We start from the raw sequence: 13,811 nt of genomic DNA, 5'->3' as shown, positions 1-13,811 counted from the left end.
ATTAAAAATTAGTATAAAATAGTTTGTTCGTTATAGAGGTCGCTCGTATCTCTTACAACTTATATGTTCATTGTTGCCCTATTCATTGTCTTATTATCATTGTGTATTTGCTGCCGTGATCATCGTTATGTTATCAGTTTCGTAAGTGAACTAATATGTATTAACAAAGTATTATTATGCAGTGCTGTGAATCATTACCATTGTTTTCGTTATGGCGGCGTCACCGGCGTCGCCATCATAGTTAATTTTTGAGTCGATCAGTGTCATCAGAGGAAAAGAGTCATATGAATAAAAAAATCAAGAAATTTTGTGATTATTCTAGTATGAAATCCATTTTAGTCTATGAAGTGTGAATGTATTGTCAATATTGCTTGCATAAGACAGGCAACTGTGTACAGTGAAATTTTAGTTGAGTTAAATGTATGTTACTCTCTGTAGGAAGTACCGTACATTTTCGAAAAATTGTTCATTTTACAAAAATGCCAAAAAATCGATTGGTTACACGTTCAGTAACGAACAGTCGACCACCTCATATGACTTTAAATTTGGAGTGTACAGAAGAGCCTCTTAGTGAAGCTCAATTAATGTTACGATTGGAACTCAAAGAAAATTATGATAGAGTATGTTTTTTTCGTTTTCTGAATTATCTTTTTAGTTTAATTTCATATAATGGATTAATTTTTCATTTACTTTAGGTTGCTGCTACTTTAGAGGAATTGGTTAAAGATCATGGAGGTAAATTGGTATGCCAAGCAGGCAATGTCAACGGTTATCAATATACATTGTAGGTATCATTTTCTACATAGATGTTATCTTTTTGCAATTGCTGCTCTTTTAGCAAACTCAGTGTTTGTATCTTCTCGTATACCAGGCCTTCAAATCCTGCACAAACAACGGTTAAAAATAATCCTCAACCTATTGTGAATGTAGTAAGTATTATGTTATGAATAATATATACATATATACATATAGATTTGTATAATATACTATAATATTAACGCCATCTTTAAAAATAATTTAATAATTACAGAATCAAAATAAGAGTCAATCTATTAAGTTGAATGTATTAAATAATGCAAATGGATCTCAGGGTAATATACAACTTGTTGTGGATTCACGAATGGGAGTTATTCTTGGATCTGTAGCTCAGGCTCAAGGTAAGAGAATTTTTGATCATTGTTTATATATCAAATATAATATCAATATAATACATCATGTAATATATCAAGTATAACAAATTTTAGGAACTACTATAACAAATGTTTCATCAAGCTCAGTATCCACATCAGCATTGACACCAGGATCAACATCCACATCTACAACTACAGCTATATCTTCTGTTACACATTCTCAAACAGAAAATGTATCAAGATTTTATCATTTCATTGTTTTATAATTAACAAGTTTTATAGTTAAGTGTAAAATTAAAAACTTTTTTTATTATTTATTTTCAGTATAAATATACCCGTTCCGGACGTAGAACAAAAGTGCTCCAAGTGCAACAATCTGATATAATAGAGGAAGTATGTTATATTTAAATATTATTTTATTTAAAGTTTTTTCTTTTTTTTTTTTTCTTTTGAGGAACTGATTCCATCTTACATTAATCATATAGCCTACACTAGTCCCTCGAGGAAGACAAAAGTTGGGTTGCTCGACGCACGTTGTTACACCAAGTAAGTTTACTTTTATATATATTTGATATGATAAATAGCCTAATTTATAGGTTAGTATATGTTTATGTTAATTAAATTTAATATTTTAGCTACAACCAGCCCGCAAGGTGTCACTAATCTTAGAATTAAAACAGTAAGTAAACAACAGATTACACCAACGGTGTCTTCAACATCAGCAACTATAAATGCGACTACAGGAACGACAACGCCAACAGTAACGGCAACAACAACAACAAGACTGGCAATTACAAAGCCAACTGAGCATACGAGTATCGGTGGAATATCAGTCGGAAGTAAAAATGCAGGTAAGAAAAAAATTTGAATTATATAAATTATGATTGTTGATATATGTCTTTAATTATATTGGCTAAAAATTGAATAATTTTTTAAAAATATATAATTTTTTCACAATAAATGTAATAGATAAATGAAATTTTACAATTTTAATATCATTTATTTTAAAATTTAGCTTGCGATCAAATTGATGAGTCAAAGAAAAATCTTCCAGATGGAAGAGAAGTAACTTTCAATAAAGTAAATGGAGGCAGAACATTTCCTTCATTGGTTGTTGTAGCTAAACCAAATCTTCGTACAAAGGATATTGCTCCACAAGTAGCTCAAAAAGAAAGATCGGAATTAGGTATTTATTAAAATGAATCAAATTATTGATTTTTATTTTTTATTTTTACATAAATTATTAATTCTATGTCATTTCTATTTCAGATATAAAAGTGAAGAGCGTACTTATGTTCTCAGCTACAAAATTTGCTGAATGGTTGATACAGCAAGGGTTAGTAAAATCCGAACAATATTGTACACAACATAGTAATAATTATCAAAGGAAATTAGGAATGTATAAATTGAAATTAGGAATGTATAGTGATCAAGGTACATTTCCATATTCGGGAGGATACGTTTGGATCTCAAGTTGTTGTCCAGAACGTTTTGTTTCCGTTTTTTCCGGCTCAATTTTTGAAGGTGCTACATATACACCTACCGTTCTTCTAAAATTAATTTATCATTGGGCATGTCAAACAAATGTTCAAAATGTTGTTTCTTGGGTAAAAGTATCTAATGTATATGTAAAAAATTTTTATACCCATTTACGTAGTGTTTGTACTGCTGCAGTTTGGGATAAAACTCGAAAAATGGGAGGTAAAAATTCCGTGATACAAGTTGGTGTAATTAGTTTAGGTACAACATCACAAGATGGAAATTTAAGGCAAGTGAAAGTCGAAGTGCTTGGTGTATTGGATTATGCTACACTCGATTTAAGATTAAGAGCATGTGATCCAGTGCAAGATGGTGATAGATCATATAAACGACGCTTTAATAATATTTTACATCCATTGAAAGAATGGGTACATACTGATTCAAAAATTATGACTGATTTCACCGTTGATAAAAGCACACTTGAAGAAATGGGTTTTAATCATGTAACACAATCGGCATTTTCTGATCAAAGTCCTCGAAATTTCATGAGCAATTATCACATTATGGAATATTTAAGAAAAATTGTTCCAAGAATGTTTCAAAATACTCTTAGTTTGCTTAGTAGACAAATGATACAACAATTTTTAGATGAATTAGTATGGAGAGAAATATATGGATCAACTGCTGCTCGAGCATTTGACAATATTATTGGACACATTGCGGAACAAACTAGAATTGATTCAAATGAAAGTCTTTTAGATCGTTTAACTAAAATAGCTGCTAATCCTTTTCATAATTGGTCTTATTCAACTGCAAATCCACCACCATTAACACCACTTATGACAATAAATAAAGAAGAAATTCATTCGGGCTGCGAAGTTTTAGTTTCAACTAGTAGCAATATTATGCAACAGCAAGAGACATTACCTTCCATTCAAATAACAAAATCCGGTTCGAAAAGAGGACGAAAAAGAAATCTAGCAACAGCAATTAGCCCAGAGCCTGATCTGAAAAAAAGTTTTGATTCAAAAGGTACTAGAGAAAAAGATAAGGAATGCAAAAACGACCAGATACAATTGCAAGAATTTTATTATGCTACAATGGAAGGCGAAAAAACGCTTCTTTTAAAAGAGTATAAATCATCTTTATACTTTAAATGCTTTCTTTGTCCTACAATGATGCGTTCAAATACAGATGTGATGGAACACACTATTGGTCATGTGCCACCACAAGTACCAGGACAATCAAATTCTCCAGTTTGTAGGTATTGTTGCACAGCATTTTCTTCTCAACATCAGATGATTACACATGTTACAGAAGCACATAGTAGCTTTGGTCATTCTGATAGCGACATGGTTGTTTGCGCCATTTGTGAACAAAAATTTGGAAACAGTGGCCTTCTTATAAATCACTTATCATCAATGCATTGTCCTTCGGAAATGCCCTATCGATGTGAAACCTGTGGTTATCGTACTTCGAGTCATAAGGATGTTATTGATCATTTTTATCGGGTTCATGAAAAAGGTGAAGGATTACAGTGTCCTTATTGTTTGAAAGTAATAGGTTTTGTAAGAAACGGTAATCCTAATGTTACCAGCGTTCATGCATTTTTATTACATATGCAAAGGCATGTTATCAGAAAGGAACAAGGGCGAGGAAATAAATGTTCAAGATGTTGTTTATGGTTTAATCAAAAAAGTTCATTAAAAATTCATCAAAGAGAATTACATGATTCTGTATCTGGTACAAAAGTTATTCCATATTCAAATGGCAATAATGGAATTATGATTTCAAAACAAAGGTTTCAAAGTAGACGATATGAAATTGATAGTCCTATACCAGAATTACCATGTGATGAAAAAATCAAAAAATGGATCACTGGTCCAGTTATAGTAAATATTCCATTTGATGAACATCTATCTTGTCAAGAATGTGAGGAAGACATAGATGAACAAGATCATTATCCAGGTGAACAAAAATGTCAATTATGTTGCTATGTAACTTGTTGTTGGCGTGCATTTAAGGAACATCAACAACAAATTCATAATGAACGACCAATGACAAGTTTGGTAGTTCCTTCTCCTCTTATTAATATTCCATTAGATAAAAAACTACAATGTTCGTGTGGTTATGCAACAATTGATGGAAATCAATTAGCAACACATTTAATTAGATGTAAAAAAATGTCTGCCTATCCAGTGGAAGATACTGCACCGTCCGGAATGTTAAATAGTTTGGGTTTAGTCCCAAAAAATAATTCAGATGAAATAGATATTGATGTTAAAAGGACTAATTTACGTTAAAGTACAAGTGGAATACAAATTTTTAAATACGTCGATAATATCGTAAATAAATAAATCATTTAAAAAATGATTTAAAAATATTAAAAGAAAAATAAGTTACACAGTGTGTATAGTATGGATCACAAGTATAGTGAGGTGATAGTAAGTAGAAAATTATAAATGTTTTGATTTTCGAAAAAATAAACTTAAGAACTTGAATATTTTATGCATTTGAATTATGCTCAAGTTCCTTCTTAATGTTTTTCAACGATCGAAACATTTATATTTAATCTTTCATTTTCTTACTGTAATTTCACTATATTCGTAGTTATGTACTACATATAATTGTAATAGAATAACTTACTTGGGTAAGAATATTATAAAACATAATAAAATGGAAGTAAACCATAAATTGAATCAATTATATGTATCATATATCGATACGTTCATTTTCATTTTTATTTCCGAAATTCATATTCTGTTATTATCTATTTTTATTAGAGAAACGGGAATAACAATAGATAAAATTTTCATTGTTCATCAATTAAATATCTATAGTGAAAATCTTTTTAATGAATGAAATTTAAACACTTTACATACTATACAATCTATTTCTTAGTTTGCAAATATTATCATAATGATTAAACATATTTTTATTGAATTATGTTTTACAATATCATTATTACGTTTATATTGCTGAGTTGTACCTTTATATGAAATAATAATAAATTGTTGTTGTATAGAAAGTATATATATGTATTGTACTTCCAGTTTAAAAAAATGTGTTTAAGCAATTATGTGTGTACATATGAAGATTTATTCTTTCTTTAATTCTTCTATATATTATAGAATAAAGTACAAATTTATTTTTTAATTTTTTATTTATCAAGGGTGTTTTTTTTCCATATAATAGGAATATGAATAATTTTTTTAATTCCAATAATGAATGTAGCATACATATATCTTTATGTAATCAACTGTATAAATACAGTATACAGTAATAATTAATGAAACACAAAGTTCTATTTTTAACTGAAAAAAATTAAGGCAAATTGGACGATAATGCATTAACATATAATAATTCATTATTTATTCTGTATTTATCTATATTTCTATATCAAGCTATAAACACTTTTTTTCTTTTTTTCTTTTTTTTGTAATATTTTACTTTTTTTTATGATTTTACAATCATGTCATTCATTATCGAGTCAACACTATAGAACGCATTTACTAAAACAAACTACAATGTTAATTGATTGGGATTACCAAACATTTTAACTATAATCATAATCATTATCATTAATTGCTATTATCATTACAAACATTAATTGTATATAAACATAATAAAGAAAAATTGATTTAATTGAAATTACAATCATTGTTGTCAATGTATAATTTATTACTTAAATATATATGTAAGTATTATAACAAAATATTTTAAATATAATTTTTTAATTATGATATACTTGGTTATTTTTGTTTTTCATCTCATTCCAAAACATAATTATATTGAAGTTTTATGAATTATGTCACAAGTTAGTATTTTATTTAAATTAATCTTTATTAGAAAGATAATGAATTTTAATAATGATACATTATGTAAAAAAATATAAACTAAACAAAAGATATTTACTTAAAGACAACCAAATGCTGGTTGAGCATTGTTATATAACATGTATGTATGTGTATACAATAATAATACTTACAAATAATAAGAAAATATATAATAATACAGAATAAAACGCGGTAAAACCCAATTTAATACAATTAACATTGAGATTTATTAATAATAAATTTTTGCGTAATTTGACCTTTCATATTCAGTTTTACGATTTTGAGACCGTCAAATTTTTTACGTGGGAAGCTTCGTCAGCTGTTTACATGCTCTTAATATTGTATTCAAGAGGATTAATCGACATTTTCGCCTACATTGTATTATGTTGGCAATCTACATACCCGACTATTAGTTTCGGTTTTTTTATTTCTTCGTATCTCTCCCCATATATTTTCGTACTTGCTTTCATACACACACGCGCGCGCGCACATATACACATGCATATATTCTCTCTATATATATGTACGTATACATATAAAGATTTCCCTTAAATTTAACGCCAAGGTGCATAATGCTAAAAATGTTATTTCTAACATATTTTACATACTTTACATATTTCAAAAGTATTAACTTTTTTATTGTAATAATTTGTTTTATTATTATAGCAAGAAGAATTTGAAATATCTATTTATTTTTTTTATGAAATTTTTATGAATTTAATTTCTTAATAATAAACACAATAAAATTTACTAAAGGAATTAAAAAGGAAAGAACATCATTTATAATTTAGGGCATTTAATCCTTTGCGTTCCAAACTTTTTTCGTTCGAACCAACAACTTCAGAGGATTCCCGCACCCATTCGGTGAATTTCTTACAACTAACTTAAAATGATTTCACACATAAATTAACATATAAATTATCAAGATACATCCTTGATTTATCAGGGCAAGTATCACAATAAAATGTCGTTTGATCTTTATTCGTTGAGACCAAACCTTACAAATCCAATAAAGTGCTCTTACATTCATTATCTTATTCTTATTTTTTCTTCTCTTATTATATTTCTATTTTCATCACTATTTTCCTTCCCTTGTCAATTTCTTAATGGATAGAAATAATTTTGTTCAATAATAAAAAATCAAATTTGTCTTGAACTAATTTCATATTCTATTATCATATTCTATCTATATTCATATTCTATCTCATTATCATATTCTATATTAACAAAACTCAAAAATTTTGAAAATATTATCATGACTCTCAAACTCCGATCCGCAATCACGGTCTAATTTGAGATGAAAAAAAATATAATCATTTGACAATATATTATTTAATATTATATATTTTATTAAAATTAAAAAGAACTTGGAAATTTATTTATGAAACGATATTCTAAAAAAAATCGAACATAAATAAATATTGTTGCCATTCAAATTGCCACATCAATCTAAATGATGTTGAAGAGTTACTTCTAGAGTTATCACATCAAACTAACTGGTGTCTGAGAGTCACCATTGGAGCGCAAAGGGTTAAATTGTATAATGTAATTTTTCTTTCATGCTGAGATGTGGCCGTAGAATACATACATTTCCGTTTAGTGTTCGCCCCTGTAATTGAAAAAAATCAACAAAATAAAAAAATGAAAAAACAAAGATATTTGAAAATAATAAGGATTTATATGAATAATTAAATAAGTAGAAAAAATAAAAATAAAAAATTACCAATGATTAAAAATATATTATATTTTTAATAAATATAATATAAAAATTAATTGAAATAATAATTTTTTTCAAAAAAAAAAAAATACCTGTGCGTTAAATTTGAAAGAGAAGTTGAGCTTCTGGTTGACTACTCGATGGCATAGAGCATGTAGAGATTGCCAGCATCACTGCCTGGTGGTACCAAGGAGTGAGTCGGCGGTAGAACACTGAAGCCCAAAAACATGAAGGTACGAACCAGCATTGCTAAACCATAACAACAAAATGTTTTAGACGAGAAATTTTTTCCTCCATAATCATTTTCATTGGAGTCAAAGAACGGTTGACGACAAGTACCTCGATCCGCTCTGTCTTTACGCAGACAAATGATGATATTTATACATCGTAATGTTTCTTCAGCATACTCCAGGAGAGAAACGAAGCCTTCTTTTGAACCTTCAGGTAAAAGGCAGCTTGGCACGCGAATATAAAGACAACGACGCCATACTACTGTTTCCCATTCAACAGATGTGCTTTCTGTCAAATGCAAAGTAAAAGTTAAGCGCAATGATTCGCTATTTCGTACAGCTTTCAATAATTCATCCTCCTAAAAAAATTTAAAATTATATAAATTAAATAAAGTTTAAAATTATATAAATAAACTTTGCTGTTTTATAATTTATAATTATAATTAACAGTAATATTAAAAGAGGAATAAATTTTATTTTATAATTTATTTTATTAACTTTAAATATAAATTTCAATAATATTATAATCAATATTATATCAATATTATAAATAGTAAATAATAATCACAATATAATAATAAAAAGTAATTAGAATTAATAATTAAGGTTATATACTTGTACAATATGGGAGCTCACAGAGAGCTGACTCTGCTTGATCCCCACGCCGTGGCTCTCTGTGTTGACTGTAGATACAGACAATGCGGCATGGGGCACATCAGGACCACCACAGAGGCCCCACACCCAACGTTATACAATAATGTTGTTGAAATCTAGATCCTTCTTCTAAACTTTCATCCATACATTTACTTGACATGTCACTGTAATTCCATGTATTAAAACTAACTTTAATATTTCATACATGTTAAATATATTTTATTAGATATTTAAATATATTTATTAAATAAAAAGACTTTGATTAAATTTTATCATATAAATAATAAAAATTAGATATTTAATTCTTCTTATTAATTCTTTAATTCTTTTTTATTAATTTTACTATTAATTTTAATAATAATAAAAATCAATATTACAATAAAATTATTATTCAAAAATTTAAAAAATTTAAATAAGAAAGTAATTTTATTAATTTCTGAATAATAAATTTATATCTATATATATATTTATGAATAAATAATTTCATAAATAGATAATAAATAGATAAAAGAAAAAATTATATATATATATATTTTTCATTTCATTTCGTATTGTTTTTTAAATATTTTTAAAATCTTATCTTTATCGTATATGTATGCGTAAAATCATTAAAGTATTCATAAAATTTTAAAATTAACTATATATATAATAATACTTCATTAAATTAAAAATGAAATATTATTATAAATTAATAAGAAAAGAAAATTTTCATACATATTATTAAAAATTTTTTGATATTAAAGTCAAGTTATTTACGAAATAAAATTATAATTAATAAAATATAATAATTATAATATATATTATAATTAATAATAATAATAATAATATATATTATAATTATTATATATTATTAATTATAATATATTATATATGCTCGTAAAATTAAATATCATTGCTTATTATGTAGCGATCTATTATTTAAAATATACAAATATATAAAAATAATATTATAGATATTCAATTGTGAAAAAAAAAATTTAAACGTATTAAATAAACTTATTAATATATATTTGTTCAGTTTTATTTAATTATCTTTTATATTGCGATATGAAAATAATGGAATAGTTGAGTGAAATTCTTGATATTAAGTTAGTTTCTGCTTATTTGAAATAAATATTAATGAAATGAAATGATAAGTAATTATCATCAATATAAAATGGTTTTTTTTATCTAATGATAATTTTCTGACTGTAATTACTGATTTTATTAAAATTATATTTTGATTTTATTCTATATTTACTAATTGATATGTCTATATATATATATATAAGTACAGTAAGAATTATGTAAGAAATCTTTATCGTTTAACTTTGACATATATACGTATTATACACATATTAATACACGCATACAGCATGCATATATATAAAATAATATAAAATAAAATAGAAAATAAAATAGAATAGAACAGAAAAAATTTGATTTATTATATTTTTATGCTTTATACGCATAGAGAAAACAGCTGATATGTATAATGTATCGATGAATACGTGTTGTTTCTACGTCACGCAATGGATGTTCATGATTCACGTGGCAGTATACATAGTATAACAGAATAAATATTATTTCCGAAAAATTATGAAATATACTACAATTTCATTATTATTTTATTTTTCTCTCTTCTATTTTTGTTTTTATTGTCTTTTATTATATAAAATATTTTAATTTAAATATTATACTTATTTAATATATATTTAATATAATGAGCGCTTCATTAAAGAAAATATAACTTTAAACATGAACAAATTATAAATCTAAAGATTTTAGAATGATAGAAGATATTGTTATCTGAATTCTTAAAATTCGTTATTTAAATAAGTATATTTGTGATAAAATTTTTATTCATGAAAAAAAAATTATTTTGGAAATATATTATTAAACATTTTTTTAAAAACTATTCGACCAATAAAAATAATAAAGAATACATAAATACCAATAAATAGAATGTAAGATGGCGGTGATGAAATAAAGACAAATGGCGCAGTAGTCGCTACTTACCAATTGCTGGATATTAAACTTGGCATTATTATGCCTTTTTTAGTACTTTCACAATTACTTAATGATAGGCCGGAATTAATACTCATATTTCTTTCTTCGTAAAATTTTGACGGTTGTAATTTTACTTTCTCACAATGAAATCTTCGCTAGACTAGCGATTACTATCTGATAAAAAATTATCGTAGAATTACTAACACACAAGGCAACCGTACTACTCAAGCGAATGCAACGATACTGAAGCGCTCCTTCTTAAATGTCGACTTCATTCGATTTGTTTCGATTCGATATATATCGATTCGATTTAAATCGATTCATAATATTTTTATTTGTAATGTTTAATTTACACAGTAATAAATATTTATAATAATGTTAACATTTTTACATTTAACATGTTAACATGTTACAATATAAATTTTGACATTATTAAGAATGAAAAAGCTATTTTAATATGAAAATTGATATGTATATTTTTATTTAAATTTGGTCTCTGGGTTCATAACAGCATTACATACTATTTTTTTTTCAAATAATTAGATGTAAAAAAAAATATTTATTTTAAGTTTATCTATGTTTAAATTTCATCTCTAACAAATTTTATTTTTTTCGAATACAGTTTTTTATATTTATAATTAACATTTTTGAAAATAGAAACAAAGAAACAAAGAATTATTAACAAATATTAAAAATAATTACTTAAATTATTAAATTAATTACATGAATATTAAAAAATTTTTATATATATTGGGATTGAATTTTTTTTTTCTTTAAAATTTATATTAGTTTTGACTTTGAATATACCTTTTTATGAATTTCTCACATCAAGGCACAATATATGTATATTCATTATATCAAATAAACAAAAAAAGAAGATTCATGTTCTACATTTCTAATATAAAATAATATTGGGATAACTATTATGTATATAATTTTACATAATTTTGAATAATAAAAAAATACAATATAAGTAAATCAAAAAGATAAAAAATGTTTATAAAAAATTTTATAATAGATAAAAATTTTTCTGGTTAATAATTACTGCATCTATTAAAGTATAAATTTAACCGCACATTACTTGACGAACAAAATCTTCATAATTAATATTACCCTGTGAATCTTCATGACCAGCTAATAAAGTTTCAACTTCTTCATCACTAAGTTTTTCACCTATTAAAAAATAAAGATAATTATTTTGTAAATTACAAACTAAATTATACACTTAGTTTTGTATTAAATAATTAGGAATAAAAATATTTTTACATACCTAATGTAGTTAAAAGATGTCTCAATTCTGCAGAAGAAATAAAACCATTTCCATCTTTATCAAAGTGGCGTAATCCTTCTATAAAATCATCAGCAGTATCAGAAGTTCTAGATTTGCTTATAGCTTGATAAATTGGTAAAAATACTTCAAAACTAATACGCTCATCAGGTTTATGTTGATGAGTAAATTTCTTGACATCTGATTCAGTTGGATTTTGCCCTAAAGCACGTAATGCATCACCAATTTGAGCTACATGAATTTTTCCATCTCCTCGGCTGTCAAATAGTTGAAATGCCTCTTGAAATTCTATCGCAATAAAAAATTTTATAATTATAATTATTATAATTATATAAAATGAGTAAATATAGATAAATATCGTAAAGAAGTATTTATTCTTTAATATTATTTATTATATCTAAAAAATTATATATTCTATGAATAATAAATTTATTTACCCTCAATTGATGACATCATTCTGTTAGTTAATTCTTGATAACTACAACCATACATTGTGTACTTTATATATAAATAGGTACATATGTATATAAATTGTAATAAAAAAATTGAAATAAAAAAATAAGATTTCTTTTTTTAAGAAGTGAAACAATTAATAAATATGTGTAAAAAAAAATTTATACTATATTGCGTTTCATTTTCAAAGCAAGAATATAGAATATTAATAAATAAATTAAAATTTGTTTTTTTCTTAACACAATATATCTCGTTTACAACACAAATATATTAATAAAACAATATTCGGAAACGATTTAAAACGGAATATAAAGGCTCTACAGACGCTACGACGCAATGCTACTCGATTTCTGTCTTCGTTTCTTCTTTCCTGCTGCTATTTCTTTCAGGTGCCTAACCATAAAAGGAAATCACCGACACGTAAATCGATGTCACCAGGGTGGGTCTAATAAGGTAAACGATATTCTTGACCTAAATTGAACATCGAGTACAATCTGTCCGTCCCTCTTTAATCTTATTCTGTTTGATATCGCAAATGTCATTCGTATTTACTTACCTGCTAACTGATCCTCTGAGTAAGATGCCTGAAAATATGACGCATTCTTTTATTGCTACTTTTGTTTAAGTACATTTTTTGTAATAAAATAGTAAAAAAGCAAAGAAAAGAAAGTATATAAGAATACTAACCATTTTGTTATTTATCGTCAGAGACACACAATACGTATCTTTTTACAGTGAACGTATATATGTACACGTTTGACACAAGCGCTCCAATCATACTAAGTTTTTCAATCTAGTTATCTTCGAAGAATTTATATAGTCATCGGTTTTAGTGCAATATTATCAAAGTAAATAAAAATAATCAAGATGAAACTGAATTTTTAACAAATTATTATTATTTAGAATTTTTAGTAAATTCTAAAATATGTTTAGTTAAAATAATGATTAAAATAAAATAGTTAAAAATAAGAAACTAAAAAATGAAGAATAAATTCTAAAAATTATATTCATTTATAAGGTAAATGAGATAGTAAT

The 13,811-nt window shown here is 25.6% G+C and overlaps 3 protein-coding genes across 10 annotated transcripts; 1 reads left to right on the top strand and 2 right to left on the bottom strand.

The window, feature by feature from the left end:
• Window positions 1–17: 17 nt before the first annotated feature.
• On the top strand, window positions 18–5,640 carry LOC108002651 (uncharacterized). Of its 3 annotated transcripts, XM_017064435.3 has the most exons (11): window positions 18–141; window positions 439–620; window positions 696–784; window positions 872–929; window positions 1,031–1,157; window positions 1,245–1,363; window positions 1,455–1,523; window positions 1,616–1,676; window positions 1,766–1,981; window positions 2,146–2,316; window positions 2,400–5,640. In XM_017064435.3, exons 2-11 carry the CDS (start codon window positions 480–482, stop codon window positions 4,910–4,912), a joined length of 3,564 nt encoding a protein of 1,187 aa, XP_016919924.1. In that variant the 5' UTR covers window positions 18–141; window positions 439–479; the 3' UTR covers window positions 4,913–5,640. The 3 variants fall into 3 exon arrangements, with proteins under 3 accessions (XP_016919924.1, XP_016919922.1, XP_061939481.1); XM_017064433.3 differs by having other exon boundaries at window positions 24–620; XM_062083497.1 differs by lacking the exon at window positions 18–141 and having other exon boundaries at window positions 519–620; window positions 696–735; window positions 839–929.
• Window positions 5,641–5,753: 113 nt separating this feature from the next.
• On the bottom strand, window positions 5,754–11,138 carry LOC133667142 (ornithine decarboxylase antizyme 1). Its single transcript, XM_062083498.1, is given in 6 exon segments — window positions 5,754–8,054; window positions 8,255–8,411; window positions 8,502–8,751; window positions 9,008–9,109; window positions 9,111–9,210; window positions 11,045–11,138. Coding segments are annotated over 5 exon segments (654 nt in total). The 5' UTR covers window positions 11,131–11,138; the 3' UTR covers window positions 5,754–8,054; window positions 8,255–8,295.
• A 476-nt stretch (window positions 11,139–11,614) lies between these two features.
• LOC108002614 (myosin-2 essential light chain) lies at window positions 11,615–13,601 on the bottom strand. 6 transcript variants are annotated; one of them, XM_017064392.3, is made up of 6 exons: window positions 13,464–13,579; window positions 13,333–13,360; window positions 13,098–13,247; window positions 12,761–12,801; window positions 12,306–12,611; window positions 11,615–12,208 (listed from the first exon to the last, which is right to left on the bottom strand). In XM_017064392.3, the coding sequence occupies exons 4-6, from the start codon at window positions 12,777–12,779 to the stop codon at window positions 12,102–12,104; spliced, it is 432 nt and encodes a 143-aa protein (XP_016919881.1). In that variant the 5' UTR covers window positions 12,780–12,801; window positions 13,098–13,247; window positions 13,333–13,360; window positions 13,464–13,579; the 3' UTR covers window positions 11,615–12,101. The 6 variants fall into 6 exon arrangements, with proteins under 6 accessions (XP_016919881.1, XP_016919880.1, XP_016919882.1 ...); XM_017064391.3 differs by having other exon boundaries at window positions 13,102–13,247; XM_017064393.3 differs by lacking the exon at window positions 13,098–13,247 and having other exon boundaries at window positions 13,464–13,552.
• Between the last annotated feature and the right edge of the window lie 210 nt (window positions 13,602–13,811).

This window comes from Apis cerana, linkage group LG13, assembly GCF_029169275.1.
Source record: "Apis cerana isolate GH-2021 linkage group LG13, AcerK_1.0, whole genome shotgun sequence".
Lineage (NCBI taxonomy): Eukaryota > Metazoa > Arthropoda > Insecta > Hymenoptera > Apidae > Apis > Apis cerana.
Note: the sequence above shows the minus strand (reverse complement) of the source record. Positions and strands in the feature narration are given on the sequence as shown.